This window comes from Centruroides sculpturatus, unplaced genomic scaffold (genome assembly GCF_000671375.1).
Source record: "Centruroides sculpturatus isolate CEXI.00-Female unplaced genomic scaffold, Cexi_2.0 scaffold1022, whole genome shotgun sequence".
In the NCBI taxonomy this organism is placed as follows: domain Eukaryota; kingdom Metazoa; phylum Arthropoda; class Arachnida; order Scorpiones; family Buthidae; genus Centruroides; species Centruroides sculpturatus.
This window is the reverse complement of record NW_019385182.1, coordinates 27,793-45,313: the sequence shown is the minus strand read 5'-3', so window position 1 is coordinate 45,313 and position 17,521 is coordinate 27,793. Positions and strand designations below refer to the sequence as shown.

General features: G+C 33.8%; 1 protein-coding gene across 1 annotated transcript; it reads right to left on the bottom strand.

The window, feature by feature from the left end:
• Positions 1-2,257: 2,257 nt before the first annotated feature.
• On the bottom strand, positions 2,258-17,171 carry LOC111635856 (vesicle transport protein GOT1B-like). Its single transcript, XM_023380964.1, has 5 exons — positions 17,047-17,171; positions 13,563-13,654; positions 7,730-7,908; positions 2,415-2,496; positions 2,258-2,318 (listed from the first exon to the last, which is right to left on the bottom strand). The coding sequence occupies exons 1-5, from the start codon at positions 17,069-17,071 to the stop codon at positions 2,274-2,276; spliced, it is 423 nt and encodes a 140-aa protein (XP_023236732.1). The 5' UTR covers positions 17,072-17,171; the 3' UTR covers positions 2,258-2,273.
• Positions 17,172-17,521: the final 350 nt, after the last annotated feature.

Here is a 17,521-nt window from a genome sequence, read left to right as displayed (position 1 = left end):
TCATTCCTCGACTGTATCAATTTTGAGTCACTTCATCGAACATTGAATGATTTCAAGGTATGGTGAGCAATATCCTGTACATTCCTTCAAGGCGTTGGGGGAATGTTAGAAATTTTCTAAGATGACTACATTCAATTTTGTTGGCAACTTAAACTAGGTCAAGGATAACCTGATAAACCGTTATAGTGTAATGTTCCGCACAATAGAGTACATCTTGTCGTATACTTGAAAGGTGTAGTGTACTACTTTAGGAATGGGATAATTATAATCAATTCAATACACGGAATTAAAGGTTCGTTCGAAAATAGCAACAGGTGTGACTGCTTATATCTATTGATCTTGCTGTATATAATTATGATTACAATAGCTACTTTATCAGAGTATTGTTTTAAATATATAAGACCTCTTTAATACGGAACACCGTCGTAAAACGAACCCCAATTTCCCATAAATTTCGATCATAAATCGAGATTATGTTCCCGAGAGTGGCTAAGTTCTGTTAATGCTTTAAAGATCTGCCGAACGTTTAATTATAATTATAATTTGTTTGAGAGTAATTAAGATACGATTATGTAAGAAAATAATTAATACAATTAGATTTTAATTAAGAAGTAGCGTAGATTAAATTAGTTTTGCAACATCACTTACGACTGGAACATAATAGCAATCTATGATACTAAACTTATGGGAAATTAGACATCGATTTGCGACGGTGTTCCAGAAATCAATTCGTAGTAAGCGGAATGTAGTAACCCCGTATTAAATTTTTTATTGTATGCGCAACCCGTCCTTTGCGTCATCAGATAATTTAAGCCCATTTTTAACCAATTAAATGAATAATAATCACTCGCAGCAGTCTCGGAAAGGACAGAAAATTAAAATGAAGTTAAAGGTCCTACTAATACCTGACCTATTTATAAGCCTATAAAACTTTTTCAGCTGGCCCATCGTTTAATAATCTACCGCCCAATAATTTATTTTTGGTTATTGAAGCTAATGCACAATGCGTTAGGTGTTATTTTAACCACTTAGCCATTGGTTGGCAAAGTAATTGTTTTCTTCTAATTTCCGTAGTTAATTCCATGAGGGCTAGAATAGATACTTGCAGTCCTTTTAGATAGCAAGACACATGCCTCACAGAAAGCTGCATCTGCCCTTATGGAGTAAGTCAATGACTCACTTCCACAAAATGATAGGCAGACTCTTTATCCTGTTACTACAACATTCATCTTTATAAACTATGAAACTGTATACTTCATAATTGTTTTCAGTATAGGGTAATCAGAGGGTCACAAATGAAAAAAAGAATACCCTAAATATAAGACAGATGGTCCAAAATATTCCATTTTCGGAGTTGCTTTCTTGGCAACGTGGATCTGCACATTGTGTTGGAGGATGACACCCCTACACGATTGGCTTTTGTGATTGTGAACACTGCTGCATGTTGCGTAATATACATAACATGCAACAGTGTTTATTGTGGCTCCTTGGGGCATGAATTCCAGAAAGAAAATTTTTTCCACCCATGCACTAAGAGTCCATAACAAAAGTTCCATGCATTCATCTTGACATTATGAATATACTAAATTAAGAATATCACAATGGCAGTTTTATGTACTTAACTAACATACCTTTAATGATTGAGACTATCAACTGAATATAATTTCAATGGGCAAGTGAATTGTCTGTAGTGAGTAATGGACTTTATTTATAGTGGAGTCCATGGGAAGTACTGGAAAGGGAACAAATTATTTGCCCCACTGGATCTGGGCTTCTAACCAAGGCTGAGGGATTTGGAAGTTGGAACCTTATAATTCTCAAGGAGTGTTGGAAAATTCTGTTCTCTGTTTCAATAGTACTTAGTAATTGAGCATATATCACGTATATTATCTGATATAAGTACAATTAACCCGATTAAAGCAATAAATATTATAACAGCAGATATCCTTTTGTGCCCTTTGAAAAGTTGCAGCGGACACCTACGATGGAGTTAACGAAAAATTTTGCGCACGAAATGTCGGAGGACTCGTTTCTTTATGCTCCTGCAACTCAAATAATTATGTTGTCATCTTAGAAAATGATAGATTTGTTTTAAAAACAATTCACAAAAAACATGTTTATTTCAAAAAGTTTTACATGTAAAATGTATACAGGAAATGGTGATGATGATTAATAACAAATGAATGATCTGGGATTCTCGAAGTCTCTTGTGGCACTCCAAAACGATTTTGATAATTCAGTCATTCCGTTCAGGTTCTTCCTAGATGCTGGAATTAAACAATAGATCGATTTGCATCTCCCGCAATTCTATCAACAAACTAAAGGAAAAACAAATAACAAATTAATGTCTGAATGATTTTAAAGAATTATTTTGGTAAATTTCTTTAATCAAAGTAAAATCTGAAACAACTTACTCTGCTTATTAGTGGTAAATTAAGAACCATTCCTAGAACTGGAATTCTTCTTATAAAATTGATTACAACCGGAAAGAATCCACTAGGAAGACAGAAAAAAACTAATTTTATAACACCTTAACTGTAACTGTGTACATAAAAAATAATTATAAATATAAAAATAAATAATAGCAAATTAGAACTTTTCTCCTAATTCTTTCTGCCCTGTGGGCACTAAGAAAGCCTTTTTTTTTTTTTTTAGCAAGCCCATTATGTGTTTGGCCAGGTCCACAATGGGACGAGTGAGGGACGCGGGCTGACATATCTGCATAGATCATCTGGATCCAATCCTGGGACTTCTAGAGCAGTGGCTGCCACCTTAATTGTTCAGCTATCGGGCTATCAAATATCAAAGTCAAAGCAAGACTATGAACACGATAACAAGGATTTATAGTATTGCAAGAAATGAGTGGTCATGCATTATTCATAACGGCACCCTCCACCTGTTTCCTAAAAAACTGACAATGTCCAAACTATGAAGAAATGAATGGTTGGATATGTCTACAGGATATATCATTCCACTGATGAGGATTTGATTCCTTGATCTACTGTTCAAACAAATGCTTTGATGCACAGGGTGACTATGGTAAAAATCAGATCAAATATGTACATATATCTGTCTCATTTTATAGTACATAAGACCTTCATGTCTGAATGAATCTCAAATACTGTAGAAGAGAGAAGTCTATCTCTACTATACAATGTTCGAGACTCATTCATGTCTCATTTTATGCTTTAAGTTATTTGAAAATGAAGTGTAACACCACATAATTCCAAACAGGAACACTAACCACACAACAAAAGATTTGGTTATTAAAATACAAGGTCTGTTCAAAAAGTATCGGACCTTATTTTTTTCCGCGTAAACCAATGATGCGCGAGAGGCCTCCTTTGGTGGAGTTGTGGAGGGGACAGTCATGCACATCTCTGAATTTTTTCCCGCCTGCAGGAAGCGTCAGTCGTTGGCAATCGGCCTATGAGTGAGGTCATGTGGAGCGCTCTCGTCGGATTCCACTAAGCTGAAAAATGACTGAACAACGCGAGCAGCGGTATTACATCAAATTTTGCCAAAAACCTTGGCGATACCCGAGTGTAAATCATTCGCAAGATTCAGTAGGCTTTCGGGGACGATCCTCGAGGCCAAAAAAAAGCGTGGCAAGTCTGCAGCAATATCAAAGGTCATGTTGACAGTTTTTTCGACTCTCGTGAGGTGGTGTGTCGTGAGTACGCACCACAAGGCCAAACCATCGCAAAGGAGTACTACCAGGAGGTCCTTTGTCGTCTTTCCGATACAGTGCGACGCAAACGACTGGATCTGTGGTCGATCAAAACTTGGCAGCTCCATCGTGATAATGCATCCGCCCATTTTGCGCATCTGATTCGGGCTTTCGTCGCCAAACACAACACTCCTGTGGTTCGTCACGCTCCGTAATCTCCCCACATGGCTCTGTGTGACTTTTGGCTATTTCCCAAGCTGAAAATGCCGCTAAAAGGAACACGAATTTAGTCGAGAGAAGACATCGTGCGAAATGCGACGGACCGGCTGATGGCCATTCCAGAAAATGCGTTCCAGCAGTGCTTTCAGCAATGGCAGGAACGCTGGGAGAAGTGTATACATTACCAAGGAGACTACTTTGAAGGGGATTAGGGTTTTGTACCTCAAAGTCAATAAATTTATTTTTGCCGACCAAAGGTCCAATACTTTTTGAACAGACCTTGTAAATACAAATTTTTACAAAGACAGTAGATGGTAGAAGTCACGAATATATTTTTAGCTTTATAGTCACTAACACATTTTTCTAAATGCAAAGAATATTACAATCTAACAATAATTCTATGTAATGTTATCAACTAATTTGTACTATTTAAATTTTCACTTCCACCAAGACTTTATGATCATAAAATACAATACTGTTCTAATTATCTGAAGTAATGCAGACTGAGAATAATTTGTGAAATCAAAAACTTGGATAACACAAAATAATTGGTTAAATAAGAATGCGGAATCTCGATTAATTGGAATTCTACCATAAATTATTATTGCCGAGAGCTGACTAGCACAAATCTAAAATGTATTTATTACCTACAATCTTGGAAGAAGAAAAAAATTAAGGTTTGTTGTATGTAGGTCCTCATGCAAATATGTAACATTTTTCAGTTCAAATACTGTATTTCCTCCGATTTATGCCAAGACTGATTGCTGCCAAGATTTGAGTGGGAAACAAAAAAGTGTGTGCAGTTAGGGACGGCAGCCATTTCCCACAGAACCTAATTTGGCATCAAATGGCACTCCAAGAATCAAATTAAATGTAAATATTAGTATTTAACTATCAGAAAACACTATATTTGACTTGGCAGTAAATTTACTCACCCCTAAATTGTGAAGTAAGTAAAATTTCTATTAACATGTTTTCAGCAGAATTACTGATAACTGATATAAATTAATAATAATAATAATAAAATACATTTTGTTTGTTCCTGCACAGATGCCGTTCAAAATATTATCAAATAACTATCGAGCGTTTGTTGTTGCAAATACAGTATTTTCTGCTCTCAGTATCCGATTAATACACATTTAAATATAACTGGAAACATTTGAAATAAATTACTCTGTTGGACTGTAATTTGAAAAAACTGTAGACCCATAAATTTCCACTGTCATCCGTCTGTCCTTCCTTAATTAATCTCGAGGACGAAGTTAGATAGATAAAAGCCGAGACTGGATATGGAAAACTTAGGGGCAGGAGGCCCCGATTAACTATATAAGAACTTCTAATGCAAACTGGAAGTCACGTTATTTCAATGCAAAAATTTTTCCCCAAAATTAGATTGATGACCGGCATGACTCTATTGCTAACAGGAAAAGAATGATTTACAGGAGCACAACACTATTAATTTGAGATGGAAAACATATATTTTAAATTAAATAAATTAAAATGTGAGTAAAAATTGCAATTGTGCAGTTTGAAAACAATGATTTGGCATTACCTTGCCACCCACAACAGGACACTAAGAAGGACATCACCAAATATTTTGATATTTCTACTCTGTTGACTGTACAAAATAACAGTGTAAGTCATTAACTACTAATCAAACTGAATTATTGAACTGTTGCATTTGAAAGAGATAATTACTATTTAATGCTACCTTGTAGTCTTTATTGTTTTTAAGCATCATATAGATAATCTAGAATCCTACATTCTCTTATAAGGATTACTCAATTAAGAATTCAAATTTTCTGTATTAAATTTTATTTTTTATTTTGTTTTACCAAACACAATACTAGCAGAACCCAATTCAGAACGGCTGAATTAAGACAATTTGCAGAAAAAGTTTCCAAACTTCACAAATAAGTGACTTCACTTACAATGCTTCCTCCAGGAACATAACCCCCGTCATAAATTGGACACTGTTTGCATTACGACATCCATAAAATAATCATTCAATTATCCCCCAAATTAAACAAGCAGAAATTATGCCACAAATATTAATTAGAAATTACATGATCAGATCGACTAGAGGTAGACATTAGGCACCATCTCTTAATGAAAATAGTAAATATAATTTAATTTTAAATTTAGAATAGTCTGGGAGAACAGAAATGGCCCACAGTGGGAGTCAAACCTGCAACCTCCGTTTACTATGCGGTGTGCCGACCAGTTATGCCATCCACACCTCGGCGATTCCTCCCTTCCAGACACATTTAAGTTTTAGATATAACCATTCAATGGTTACCCATGCCGCCTGGGGATTATGTAATTTCTAATTAATATCTGTAGCATAATTTTGCCCATATACAGAGTGGTAAAAAGTCAGTTAACCAAGATACATCTTTTAAAGATTATTTCTGGAACAGTTCTGGTTTAGCTGTTCCTAATGAATTTTGATCAATCTTAAAAACAATCATGCTAATATATATTTTTGTTAACTAACTTTTGAAACGCCCTGTATGGTTTACATCAGCGGAATTAATATCAATCACAACAAAGTAAATTAAACTAAGCTGTAAAAATGTCAATAATTTGAATAATGCTGAAATGTTTTTGAACTTTCCAATTCTAATTCCACACTATTCTAGACCAGTGATTTCCAAACTACTAAAATATATAAACCCTTCACAAATCAAAAAGTGTTTTTGGAGCCTCACACTATATAGTCAGATTATTCATGGTCTCATGCAGTAGTTATAGAACTATGAATAGTCAGCACTTACCTAACACACCAAGCCAAAAGTTTGTTTCAGTCTACAAGTTGAATTCCTATTAGCTATGCATATGAATGACTAACATACATACATGGGCATCAATCCTTCAGGAATAGAGAGAAAATATCCACACAGTATTTTTGTACCAGAAAATTGTCCCCCTCCCAAGATGTTTAGACATTTTCACTTTATGCTATACTACAAAAATCAGGAGCAGATATAAATATATTGTCACAACAAATACATCTTATTTTTTGTATCCTCTCAAATCCAAACTATGTAAAGTTTTTCTTACTTATGGTCATTGGCCCGACTCCCCGAAATACGAGGTAGGATTTGAAAATTCAGGGATTTGTCGTATAGTTCTGTGCCTCGAAGAGCTTAAAACCACCACGAATGGACTCACGTAAACATCATAAAATGTCTGGATATGTGGAAAAATGGACAATATTACATTCTCCACGATGATGCACCTGCATGTCAATCTGTAATGGTCACAGAATTTCTTGCCAGAAATGGCACAGATGTGCTTCCACATCCCATCTATTCACCCAACTTAATTATTTTAAAGATTTGGTGCATCAGTGTTTTAAACTATTCGAGGCAAGGACCTACGTGCCAAGTACTCAAATCATATCTGGTATTACAAACAAATTTTGATGTGTAAGGACAAATGTAGATTTTTGGAGGAAACTGAATGTGCATTACGACAAAAGCAACTTGTATATATACTAACTGTATTCATGATAATGTTTTTTTTAATGAAACTTGGGATTATAACAACATGTTTTTAGAATAATAAACTCTCATTACTAGATACTTTCTCAATCTTGTGCAGACATCTGTTTGGGAAATGGTGTTCTAACTAAAAATCTTACATACCTAACATATTAAATGTTAAAATTTAAATTTCAAATATGTTCGATTTCAATATCATTCATTACTTTTATATCTTAGTCTGATCACTCTGATTATTAACATAGTTGTCACATTCCTATTTTGATAAATATCAATCAATTAATTTGTTCATTTTGTCCAATAATCATATATTAATTAAAAAGTAAAACTGTACCTGAAAAGTAAAATAAATCCGTAAGTTTCAATAATCATCCCGACGATAGGCCAGCCAAAAAGTACGATAAATATTCCGCCGAAGAAACATATGGAACCTTTGATTTTGTGCCGCTGAAAAAAGAATCGGAATGTCCTCTCGAGTCCGATGACGAACGCCAAACCGGCGAGAAACAGAATCTATTACAAATTAAAATAAAATATGGCTATGGAAAATATTTTAAAACAATTTTATATAATATAATAATAAATATATGAAATTACATTAAATTTATCAATTAAAATTATAATTGTGGATGTGTCCATAGAGAGGTAAATCATCATCATAGAGTTTGAGATGCCTATTTAGAGTTATGCAACTAGTAACATATGTGAGGTAACATACCACATGGAACAAATCCACTTGGAGAGACTATTCCCTTAACAACTTGAGATGGCATCTACTGTGCAAAGTTGAGAGATATGTAATCACTAGACAGCAAATTTTAGGCAAATGCCTATTTTTCCCTTTGTACTAACTACTACAGTAAACATTTCTCCGATATCAAAAACTTTAGCAGACCATGCAGTTTGTGTAACTAAAGCCAAGAAAATTTTGAATGGCATTTATGTTCAGAACAAGTTGATGTACATCAAGTGTTACTTCACATTCATTGCAGATACTATTACTGTTATTGAAAATAGTGGGAAGCCTATACATGGGTTGCAGTTAAACGTTTCAGAACTTCTAAGAGGAGTAGGGTGCATCCCGACGACTCAGAATCATGTAGCAATGTGGGGTCGGAAATGCTTTCCTGACGCAATAGATGGTATTACGCGAAAATTCTGAGCATTCTTGCAGGGAATTGTCATTTTGCACAAGGACGCAGAGTTAGCCGATATGCATTTGGTGTACTGGCCTGCAGATTGTAGTGGGCAGCCGCACAGCGCTTGTACATGGAACAATATTCGACGAGGCTTATTCCCAGCCATAATTTCTTTGCAAGCCTGCACCAGAGGTTAGCTGTTTTTGTGTACATCACTGCTTCAGGAAACCATTTCCGACCCTGCATTGCTATATGATTCCGAGTCGTCGGGATGCACCCTACCCTTCTTAGAAGTTCTGAAACGTTTAACTGAGACACCCTGTATAAGAACAAATTGATCTCTTCAACAGAGCAAAGAAACTTTGTGATTCACCAGGCACTGCTGCAAATAAGTGTTGAAAGTAGTGCTTCAAAAAGTGCTTGTAATATATTGTGAAACTAACTATGGGAAACAGAATGAATAAAAAATGTAAGGACATTGTCTACTTGTAAGGAACCAAGTCCGAGCATTATTTTTATTTACTTTTATTTTGCTTATTATATTTTTGTTTGGGGCTTATGTTTTGTTAGGACGAGGGTTTCCTCACCATTCACCTTAGAAACTTAAAAATATGTAGAAGAGAAACCAACTCACCAATGAGAGAAAAGCGCCGTAGAAAATACTCACGCACACTTGCGTTCCCGAGCGGAAAAAAGTAAGTCCGCACCGAGAAAAGGGGGGAGAAGACTCCACACGCACAACTTAAATTCGCTAAACCTTAAAAGAATAAAACATCCCGAAAATTGTCAAAAAAGAATAATGTAAAAGGTTAGCGAGTATTGTCGGAAAATAGGCTGCCAGACAAATAGAAAAGTTTATTGTTAGCGAATAAGTATGTAAATGAGGTGAGTGATCTCATTCAGAATTGTGACGTCACCTCACAGTATAAAAACTGAACATCAAGTGAAGACGGATGAGGTGAACTCCAGACAGCAACGAGCTTGGTGAGCTTAGTAGCAGTGAACGAGAGAGGTGGCCGATAGGATCAAATAGTTCCAAGGCGATTTTGAAGTTATTCGATTTGTGGATCGACGAATAGAGAAAGTCTTGAGAGTTGAGGAAATAGGTTCCTAGTATATTGAGGTGATGATTAGGATCTTATATACAATAATTCTTATGAATTAAAGTCTTTGAATTTTGTCGAATTCCAAAGGGGAATAGATTTAAGTTAGAAACTAGATTGATTTGAGTTTTGTCGGGTTGATTCTTATTGATTTTCATTTGAATAAGTAGTTGTTGATTTTTACTAAATTTTGTATATAGTTTATTACTAGAAATTTATTAAATATTTGATTTGTTATTGACAAACTTGGTCATTATTTAATTTTGGTGCATGCTAAAAGTCCAGGCCTGGCACACTAACGCGAATCCGCGTAAAGTACCCGTTAGGGAACGGCTATATCCGGCACGCAGTCGTGTCGTTAATTGTTGGAAAGTCGGAAAAATAATATAGTACTTTACATACTTTTGTGTTTGCATCATTCTGAATATGTGCATTTCTGTTTGGAATACATATGTTAAATAAATAATTTATCGTCCTCATAAGTACGTTAATTGTTCATTGTGCAAATGTTCACCTCCTATTTTTTGTTTATAAAGCCTAAATGATGCAATTTAAGAGCTTATTTTAAGCGCCTAGAATGCCACTTTTAAGGGCTTAAATGTCCACTGTCTAGTATTCATCAAAAGTGCAGCTTTGAGGGAATACGTACAAAAAATACGAGAAGGGTACAAGAATGGGATGAAAAGAAGCTCACCAGAATGGAGCACAGAAAGATGATGACTTCTTGAAGAGAGAATCAATAGTGACCTAATGTATTTATTTTCTTCTTAAGGAATGAGTTTGCATTCTAGAAAGAAGAATTTAACTTAGATACGAGATTGCCCAACATTTCAATCAGAACTGTACAGGCTTTTTCCAGTATAGTTCTGTTTTCATTTATGTTTTGTATGTATCATTATATTAAGCTGTAAAATTCTCGTCCATAATCTAATCCTCATCTTCAAATGTTCTAAATCTAACTTTGTTCAACAACAAAAGTGTTTTTATAACAGCAAATGTGACTTCTATATTTAGAGTTTGTATTTATTATAACTCATTTTTGTTGGATCATTAAATTAGCAGAAACCGTTTCTATACTTCATACTGTCAGCTGCAACAAACAAGGTGTTAAAATCATATTTCGTAAGTTTTCTTACTCAAATGAACATAGGATACTTCACTAATTTTAAATCAAAAGTCTGAGTCTAAAAATACAAATATGCATCACCTTCTACTTATTTAATTATCTATACAGGATGCACAGTACATCCACTTAACTGACAGATGCATAGCTACAGTAACGAATGTGACATAAAGTTATGGTAAAGTGACCATGTGCTATGAGATGAGATTGCTTGCAGTGTTTCAGAAGTAATATTTAAGAGTTATCTCAAAAATGGTGCATGATGTAGAAAGAGAGTCAATTACAAAGTTGTAGTGCATGAGCAATTCAGCACAAAAAGACACCCTGCATACATGAATAGAGAGTGGAAAATGCTAATTTGTGGTATCCAATTTCCATAACATCACTTTCCTATAACTATACATCACAGTTTGTAACTAGTTGTTTGCATTCATCAACTACACGGATGTATAAGCACTTTACTGTGACCTCAGTATAATTATGTTTGTAATTTATACCTTGGTATATCTAGACACAATACAGAATGAACATTCTGCTATAATTTGTTGTTATTAGCAATTGACTACTCCAATTGGCTATCGAAATAACCTGACTTCATAACAAAAACTGATAATGAGTGACTTCACTTATAACATTACAAAGCATTTTATAACAGGAAATGCCAATGCACAAACTCTAAGTATATTGATCTTTTCACATTGTGCTGATCATCAACGAATAATTAATTTTTAATATCCGTTTTATTTGATAATTAGTCAATCCAATCCAGACAATAAGTTATAGCAGATAATAAGGAAATTCAGATCTGTACAGGCTGAATCCTACTGCATAACTATATTACCTACTTTCTGGTATATATAGCAAGGCTGGCCAAAACCTTGTCACAAAAGAAACCATATATTGCCCATCAAAAATAAAAGAGCCACATTCTCTTTTAAAACTGTATTTTATGTAATGGATATGTATTTCTGTACATTTAATTATTATAATTAAATGTTAGGGAGTTGCAGTACAGGTCTAGAAAGGCCAGCTTGGTCACCATGGATATTATTTAATCTTATATTTGATAAATATCATTTATCAGGTAACCAAAAAATTTCTGTCGGTTTTTGTCAAAAGAAAACAAATATAAAAATGTATAGGAAATAACACAATTTATTCATCAAAATAACCACCCTCANTCAACAAATTTTACAGCTCCATGTGTCAACAGCAGCTGCCAAGATTACCACCTCCTAGTTAGAATGCTGTTATCTACAGGAAAACAAGCATCAGGGACTGAGTTCATATCATATGCAATTTGTACATTATTGTTCTTCGATTTCCCAGTTTAAAAAAATATATTTGATATTATATTATATAACTGTATTGCTGTGTGTTAGATCTTTCTATAGGTTGCGTGTACCAACCTGAAATGCATTTGTCATTTTTTTGAAAAATAAAAGTGAGTTCCTAACTGAAAGTTTGGCTGTGAGTCCGTCTACCAAATTTTTTTGGATTACAGAGACGTATTATATAGAAAGTACATTTGATATCCTGAAAGCAGAAGAACATGAAGGTACTGCACATATAAAATTATAGAACATGTACAGAATGAACACACAAATTTAGACTCTGATGATGATGAGTCATACTAAAAATCTACACAAAAATTTGTTCAATCTAATGCATATGCTATAATTTCTAGTAGTAAAATTATGGAGAATAATTTTCTCCTCTTGTTGAAGATAAGTTTTCATTAACTTCAACTTCTTTAATCCAAAGACTGTTTAATAAAACAAATAAAATATTAAGTATACACAAAGTAGAACTTTGCCTCCATTTTCTTATTTATTTACTCACAGTTAACTGTATTTATAACACTTTTACTTTCTGAATATCAGTTTGTCAAGAATATAAATATATTTATTGGACTCAAGACAGTGACCTTTATTATGATATTGTAGCAAAAAGCACAAATAGAAACAGAATTGAATACAGAAATTGGAAATATATATTAAAAAATGTTTATTTTCACAGATACAAACAAAATTTTAAATCACTTAAGGTTGTGACACACTAGGCAATTTTTGTGGGAGACATGTTGCCGGGTGACAGAAAAACCTATTTCTCAGTCAGTGGGAGAGCAGTTATTGGGGAGTCAAATCACTAACTTTTGGGTGCAGCACTGATGAAATAAGATGATGTTTGTTTATTCTTTATTACAAGCCACCCATTTTTATGTATTCTAATAAATTATATGTAAAGAAAATTTGCTCACAGGTGTTGGTGTCTGTTTAATAACAATAATAATAGGTCAGTGGCATTATGTAATTCTATTAATAGTATCATATCATACGTTTTTGAAGGGAATAACATTTTGGTGTGCCATGTTGAGTCATGGGTGTGCCGCAAGTAGAAAAAGGTTGCGGAACACTGTACAAGAATAAGGAGAGAGAGATAACAGAGTTGAGGTTGAGTGGCCAAGACTAAGTATGATAAATAATCAAGCCAAACATTATAATTGAAATTAAGAGTCTACTGGAAGTTGGAAAGAAACAATTGTCTATGAAACAGAATAAGCATTTAACCTTTGACATTTAAGTGAAGGTTAAAAGAAGAATAAAAAGAAAGGTCAGTTACTCATAGGACGTATTCCAGAACAAGTAAAAGGTGACTCATTTGATGAACTTTGTCTTCAATTTTATTTAATACTTCATAAAATCTGTGTAAATTTTATTTTGTTTAATGTTTTGCAAAGAAAGAATTACTTAGTCAACATTAAAAATATATAACAAGAAAGATAATTTTAAATATTCTTACATTTCCGATTGCTAACAGTCCTTTATCAAACAAAAACAATACTCCTAAAAATAAAAATGCCACTCCGAATCCTGCCAGACCGACTCCAATTTCTGGAATAAAAAAAATATTCAAATTATTTATATTGATGAAATTATCTTAATTTAGTAACAATTTAATTAAATGAATATATATCGGGTGTTATCATTCAATTCCAACACCCTAACTGAGCCTGGCTGAATCCTGGTAATTTTCTAAATCATTGTGGACTTCTAGAAATGTATATTAAACATGGACTGGCATTTATGTTCAACATCATTGACAGTTGCATCATCTTTAGAAGCCACAGCTAAGATGAACTCCAAGTAAAATATAGAGTATAGAAGGTTGCCGACAACTGTACTAGGGTAAATCCAAACAAATGTAATACGTAATGCCATTTGACAATAAGTCTATTGGTTGCAGAAATTTTAACTCAGTCTCACAATTCTATCAAGATTAAGAGATGTCAGAAAACTGAAAGTAAATCTGTAGCAAGAATGTGCATTCAACATGTGTTTTTATTGAATCAATATTTTTGACAATGTAATTATACTGTTTGGTATCTCTGTATCATCCTGAAAGAATTTCTTCCATTACACCAAGAAACAAATGTCAAATTGAAATCCAATTAGGAAAATAACTGACAATGTTGAAGAACCATTAAAAAATATTGATTACACAATGGGTTGTCTCATGTTTTTCTTATTAAATATACAGTCTATTGATTCCGTAATCAATAAAACCACAATATGGTTATAAAACCAACTTCTACGTCCCAAGTAATAACTTGTTTTGGTCATATGTATTTATCAACTTTAAGAATTCAGCTAATCATAATCTTAGCCACTGTATTCATCAGATCTGAATCTACATTATTTCTTTTCACATGTTTCTTGGTGGATACTGTATATGAAGATAATCCACACACACAGTCAAATATTCGTGACATAAAATTTTGGGACGAAAGAGCAACATCCACAAGAGAAACTAGCCACAGTTTGTGGTAAAGTTACAACATTAGTTTCAGATTATTCTAGATGCAATAATATACATATTAGAAATCCTTTTACATAATTGTGATCTACCAAGCTTTGCTGCATACATCAAATAATCTCAGTTCTGATTGTTTTAGTTGGATTTAATTTTAAAACAAACATTTTTACTAAAAGTTTTATTACTTTCATAATAGAAGATTCAATAGATCATTACTGGTATATAGATATTAATGTGTACAGGAATACCTCAATGCAATCCAAAAAGTTATGGCACTAATTGAATCTGCACTGATTATTATTGAAAAAATGTTTATTTTCAAAATGTCTTCTACAAAAATAATTTGCTTTAAATATACCCTTTCTTCTCATCCTTAGTTTCAAATTATTCTTTGTTCAAACTAATTTCTTCAATTATTCTGTAATTCTGTTTAAGGGTTTTGTCAATTGTTTTCAAGCTGCTCTTCTATAAAATAATCTCCCCACTGCTTCTGATTTTAATTTGAATCTTGCTTTTCCTTTTCAGTCTGGATTCACTTTATTTCCATTCAATCTTTCTTGTCTTAGCACTTCATCTTTGAGTTACAAAAAAGTATAGCATTGACATATCTTTATTAAAATCTATTAACGTTTTTATCATTCAATAACTTTGAATAATACATTAACAAATTTTGATAAAGACATAACTATTTGATTGATCTACTTTATTTCTGCTTTGAAAAGTTAGATAAAGAAAAGACATATCGAAAAAAAATAAAGATAAAGTAAATTTAGACTGAGAAAGGAAGAAAAGATAAGTGTGAGATCCAAACAGAGCCAACTTGAGAGGGAGATGACAAGGTAACTGCCTCAAGCAACATGAACAGTCAAAAATCTTCAAAAGGAGACAGAAATAATAAACAAAATATGATGATGTTCCATGTAAAGTATGTGCTTTACAGTTGTTTATAAATAAATCATACTAAAATGCCAGTGCCAAAAGTGTTCTCTATTGGAAAACATTACGGAAGTAGGGGCAGCCAAAGGGTACTAATGCAGCTCTGAACGAAACAGTTAGGACCTTAGAACCCCACGGGAGTAAAATTCAAAAGAAGCGACAATCAACGCACGACCCTTCACGAGATACAGCCTCCCAAAGTCAGCCTACATGAAATTTTGAAGACCCCAAAAAGGTGATAAAATTTAATAGCAAAAAAAAATCAGAGATTATTTGTCAAAATAATGCTGAAACTCAACCGTTTTTCCACTTTAGTACGAATGGCTAAAAGCTAGTAAAACACAATAAACACCATCGCACAGACTACTTCCAGGGTGCAATCGAAGTCACGCCACATTCTCCATTAGTGTTGCCACCTTTTCAAAATTGCTGACCCGGACGGTAGATCAGGTTTGTTCAAACAGAAGTTCCTGATGCATGCACAATGTCATTTTACAATGCAAAGAATAACGTGCTAGATAACTTAGCCCATAGACGTGTACGATTGTACATGATAAGAAAAAAAAACAGGTCAATAAGTTGTGTGCCACACACAAACAGACGAACATGGCAGAATTGCAGATGAGTTTCAGTGAGTGTGAGTTCTTTCATTGTTAAAATAGTGTAAATTTGTAAAAATATTTGCAAAAACTTTGTTTCATCGTAATTTCACAATTTCTACGAAATTCCTGGACAAAATTAATAGTTCACCAGGACAGCGAGTTAATTCCCGGACTGTCTGGGTGAAAACCGGACAAGTGGTAACACTATGCTCCATTATGCTTATTGTGTACTTAACGAGACTGATTCTGGGGCGCTATATCACACTAAGGGCCACACCCAATCGTTTTCTTTGATTTTTTTACTCCCACAGGCAAAGTCTCGGCTCCGATAAGGTCCCAACTGCCTCATTCGGAGCCACACGCATACCGGCAAGTTTATACGGGCCTAACCAAATCCAAGCTAAGAACGGCAGAAGTTTCACCCATTGCTTTCCTTTCCGCTTTGGCTCTCCGTTCTAGAGAAGAAACGGTAGTCAAGGCAGAACATACACAGGATTTTAACAGAACACATTAACAAACAGTATTTATTGAATTTTATTTAATGGAGATGATTCATGTATTGTTGTAAAGCTCAATTTAAAGAAATTATCCTGCAACTTACCTATATATACATCTATAACATTGGAAAATGTTTACAAAGGGCAGTTCTCACATAAAATATGATTTCTGATCACTTTAATTGCCTTTTTCTCTTTATAATTCACTGTAAACTATGACTAATAGACAATATTTTTTATAAACCAGCAATAAAATGATTAAATATTCGATACTGCACAGAGTTAGAGCCTGTATTTCATTAACACATTCCAATAGAAAAAAAAGTGAATAAAAATAAATGGTAGAATATGCTTTAAACCATTTTATAGCCGTAAAAAGACTAATAAAAGAAGCAAAAATTCCGTAGAAATATCGTAATTGCAATTGTAACTCACTCTGAAAGTCTGTTATTTCGAACATCTTGATAAATATTCAATTAAATTAATTAATTTAAACGATCTACACGTCATCTACCACGCTTCCATATTGGTTTTACTACCACGCCCCCTTCAACTTTGATAACTGAAAAATAAATAATTATTGAAAAAGTCTAAATAATAAATTTCGTTACATTATGTATTAAATTTGCAAATTAAAGCCGAATATTAATATATTATAATAAAATAATTTCGCTTTTAACAAATTAAAAAGTAAAAAAAATCGAATTTTATTTGCCAAGTATCGTCCAAATAGAATCGGCTTTTTTTTTAATACTCTTTCCGCCCTGTGGGCACTGAGAGGGCTTTTTATAGCAGACCCATTGTGGATTCGGCCCGGCCCACAATGGGTGGATTGGGTGGTGAGGGACGGGGCTCGACATATCCGAACGGACCACCCCACGAAAAAGTCCTGGGGATTCCTTCACCCGTC

Bases quoted from the DNA above. Each gene is read 5' to 3' on its own strand.
- LOC111635856 (XM_023380964.1), bottom strand. From the start codon at position 17,071: ATGTTCGAAATAACAGACTTTCAGA. The intron at 13,655-17,046 runs GTGAGTTACAAT...TTTTTATTCCAG, and splicing joins CGAAATAACAGACTTTCAGA to AAATTGGAGTCGGTCTGGCA. The intron at 7,909-13,562 runs GTAAGAATATTT...AATTTGTAATAG, and splicing joins GACTGTTAGCAATCGGAAAT to ATTCTGTTTCTCGCCGGTTT.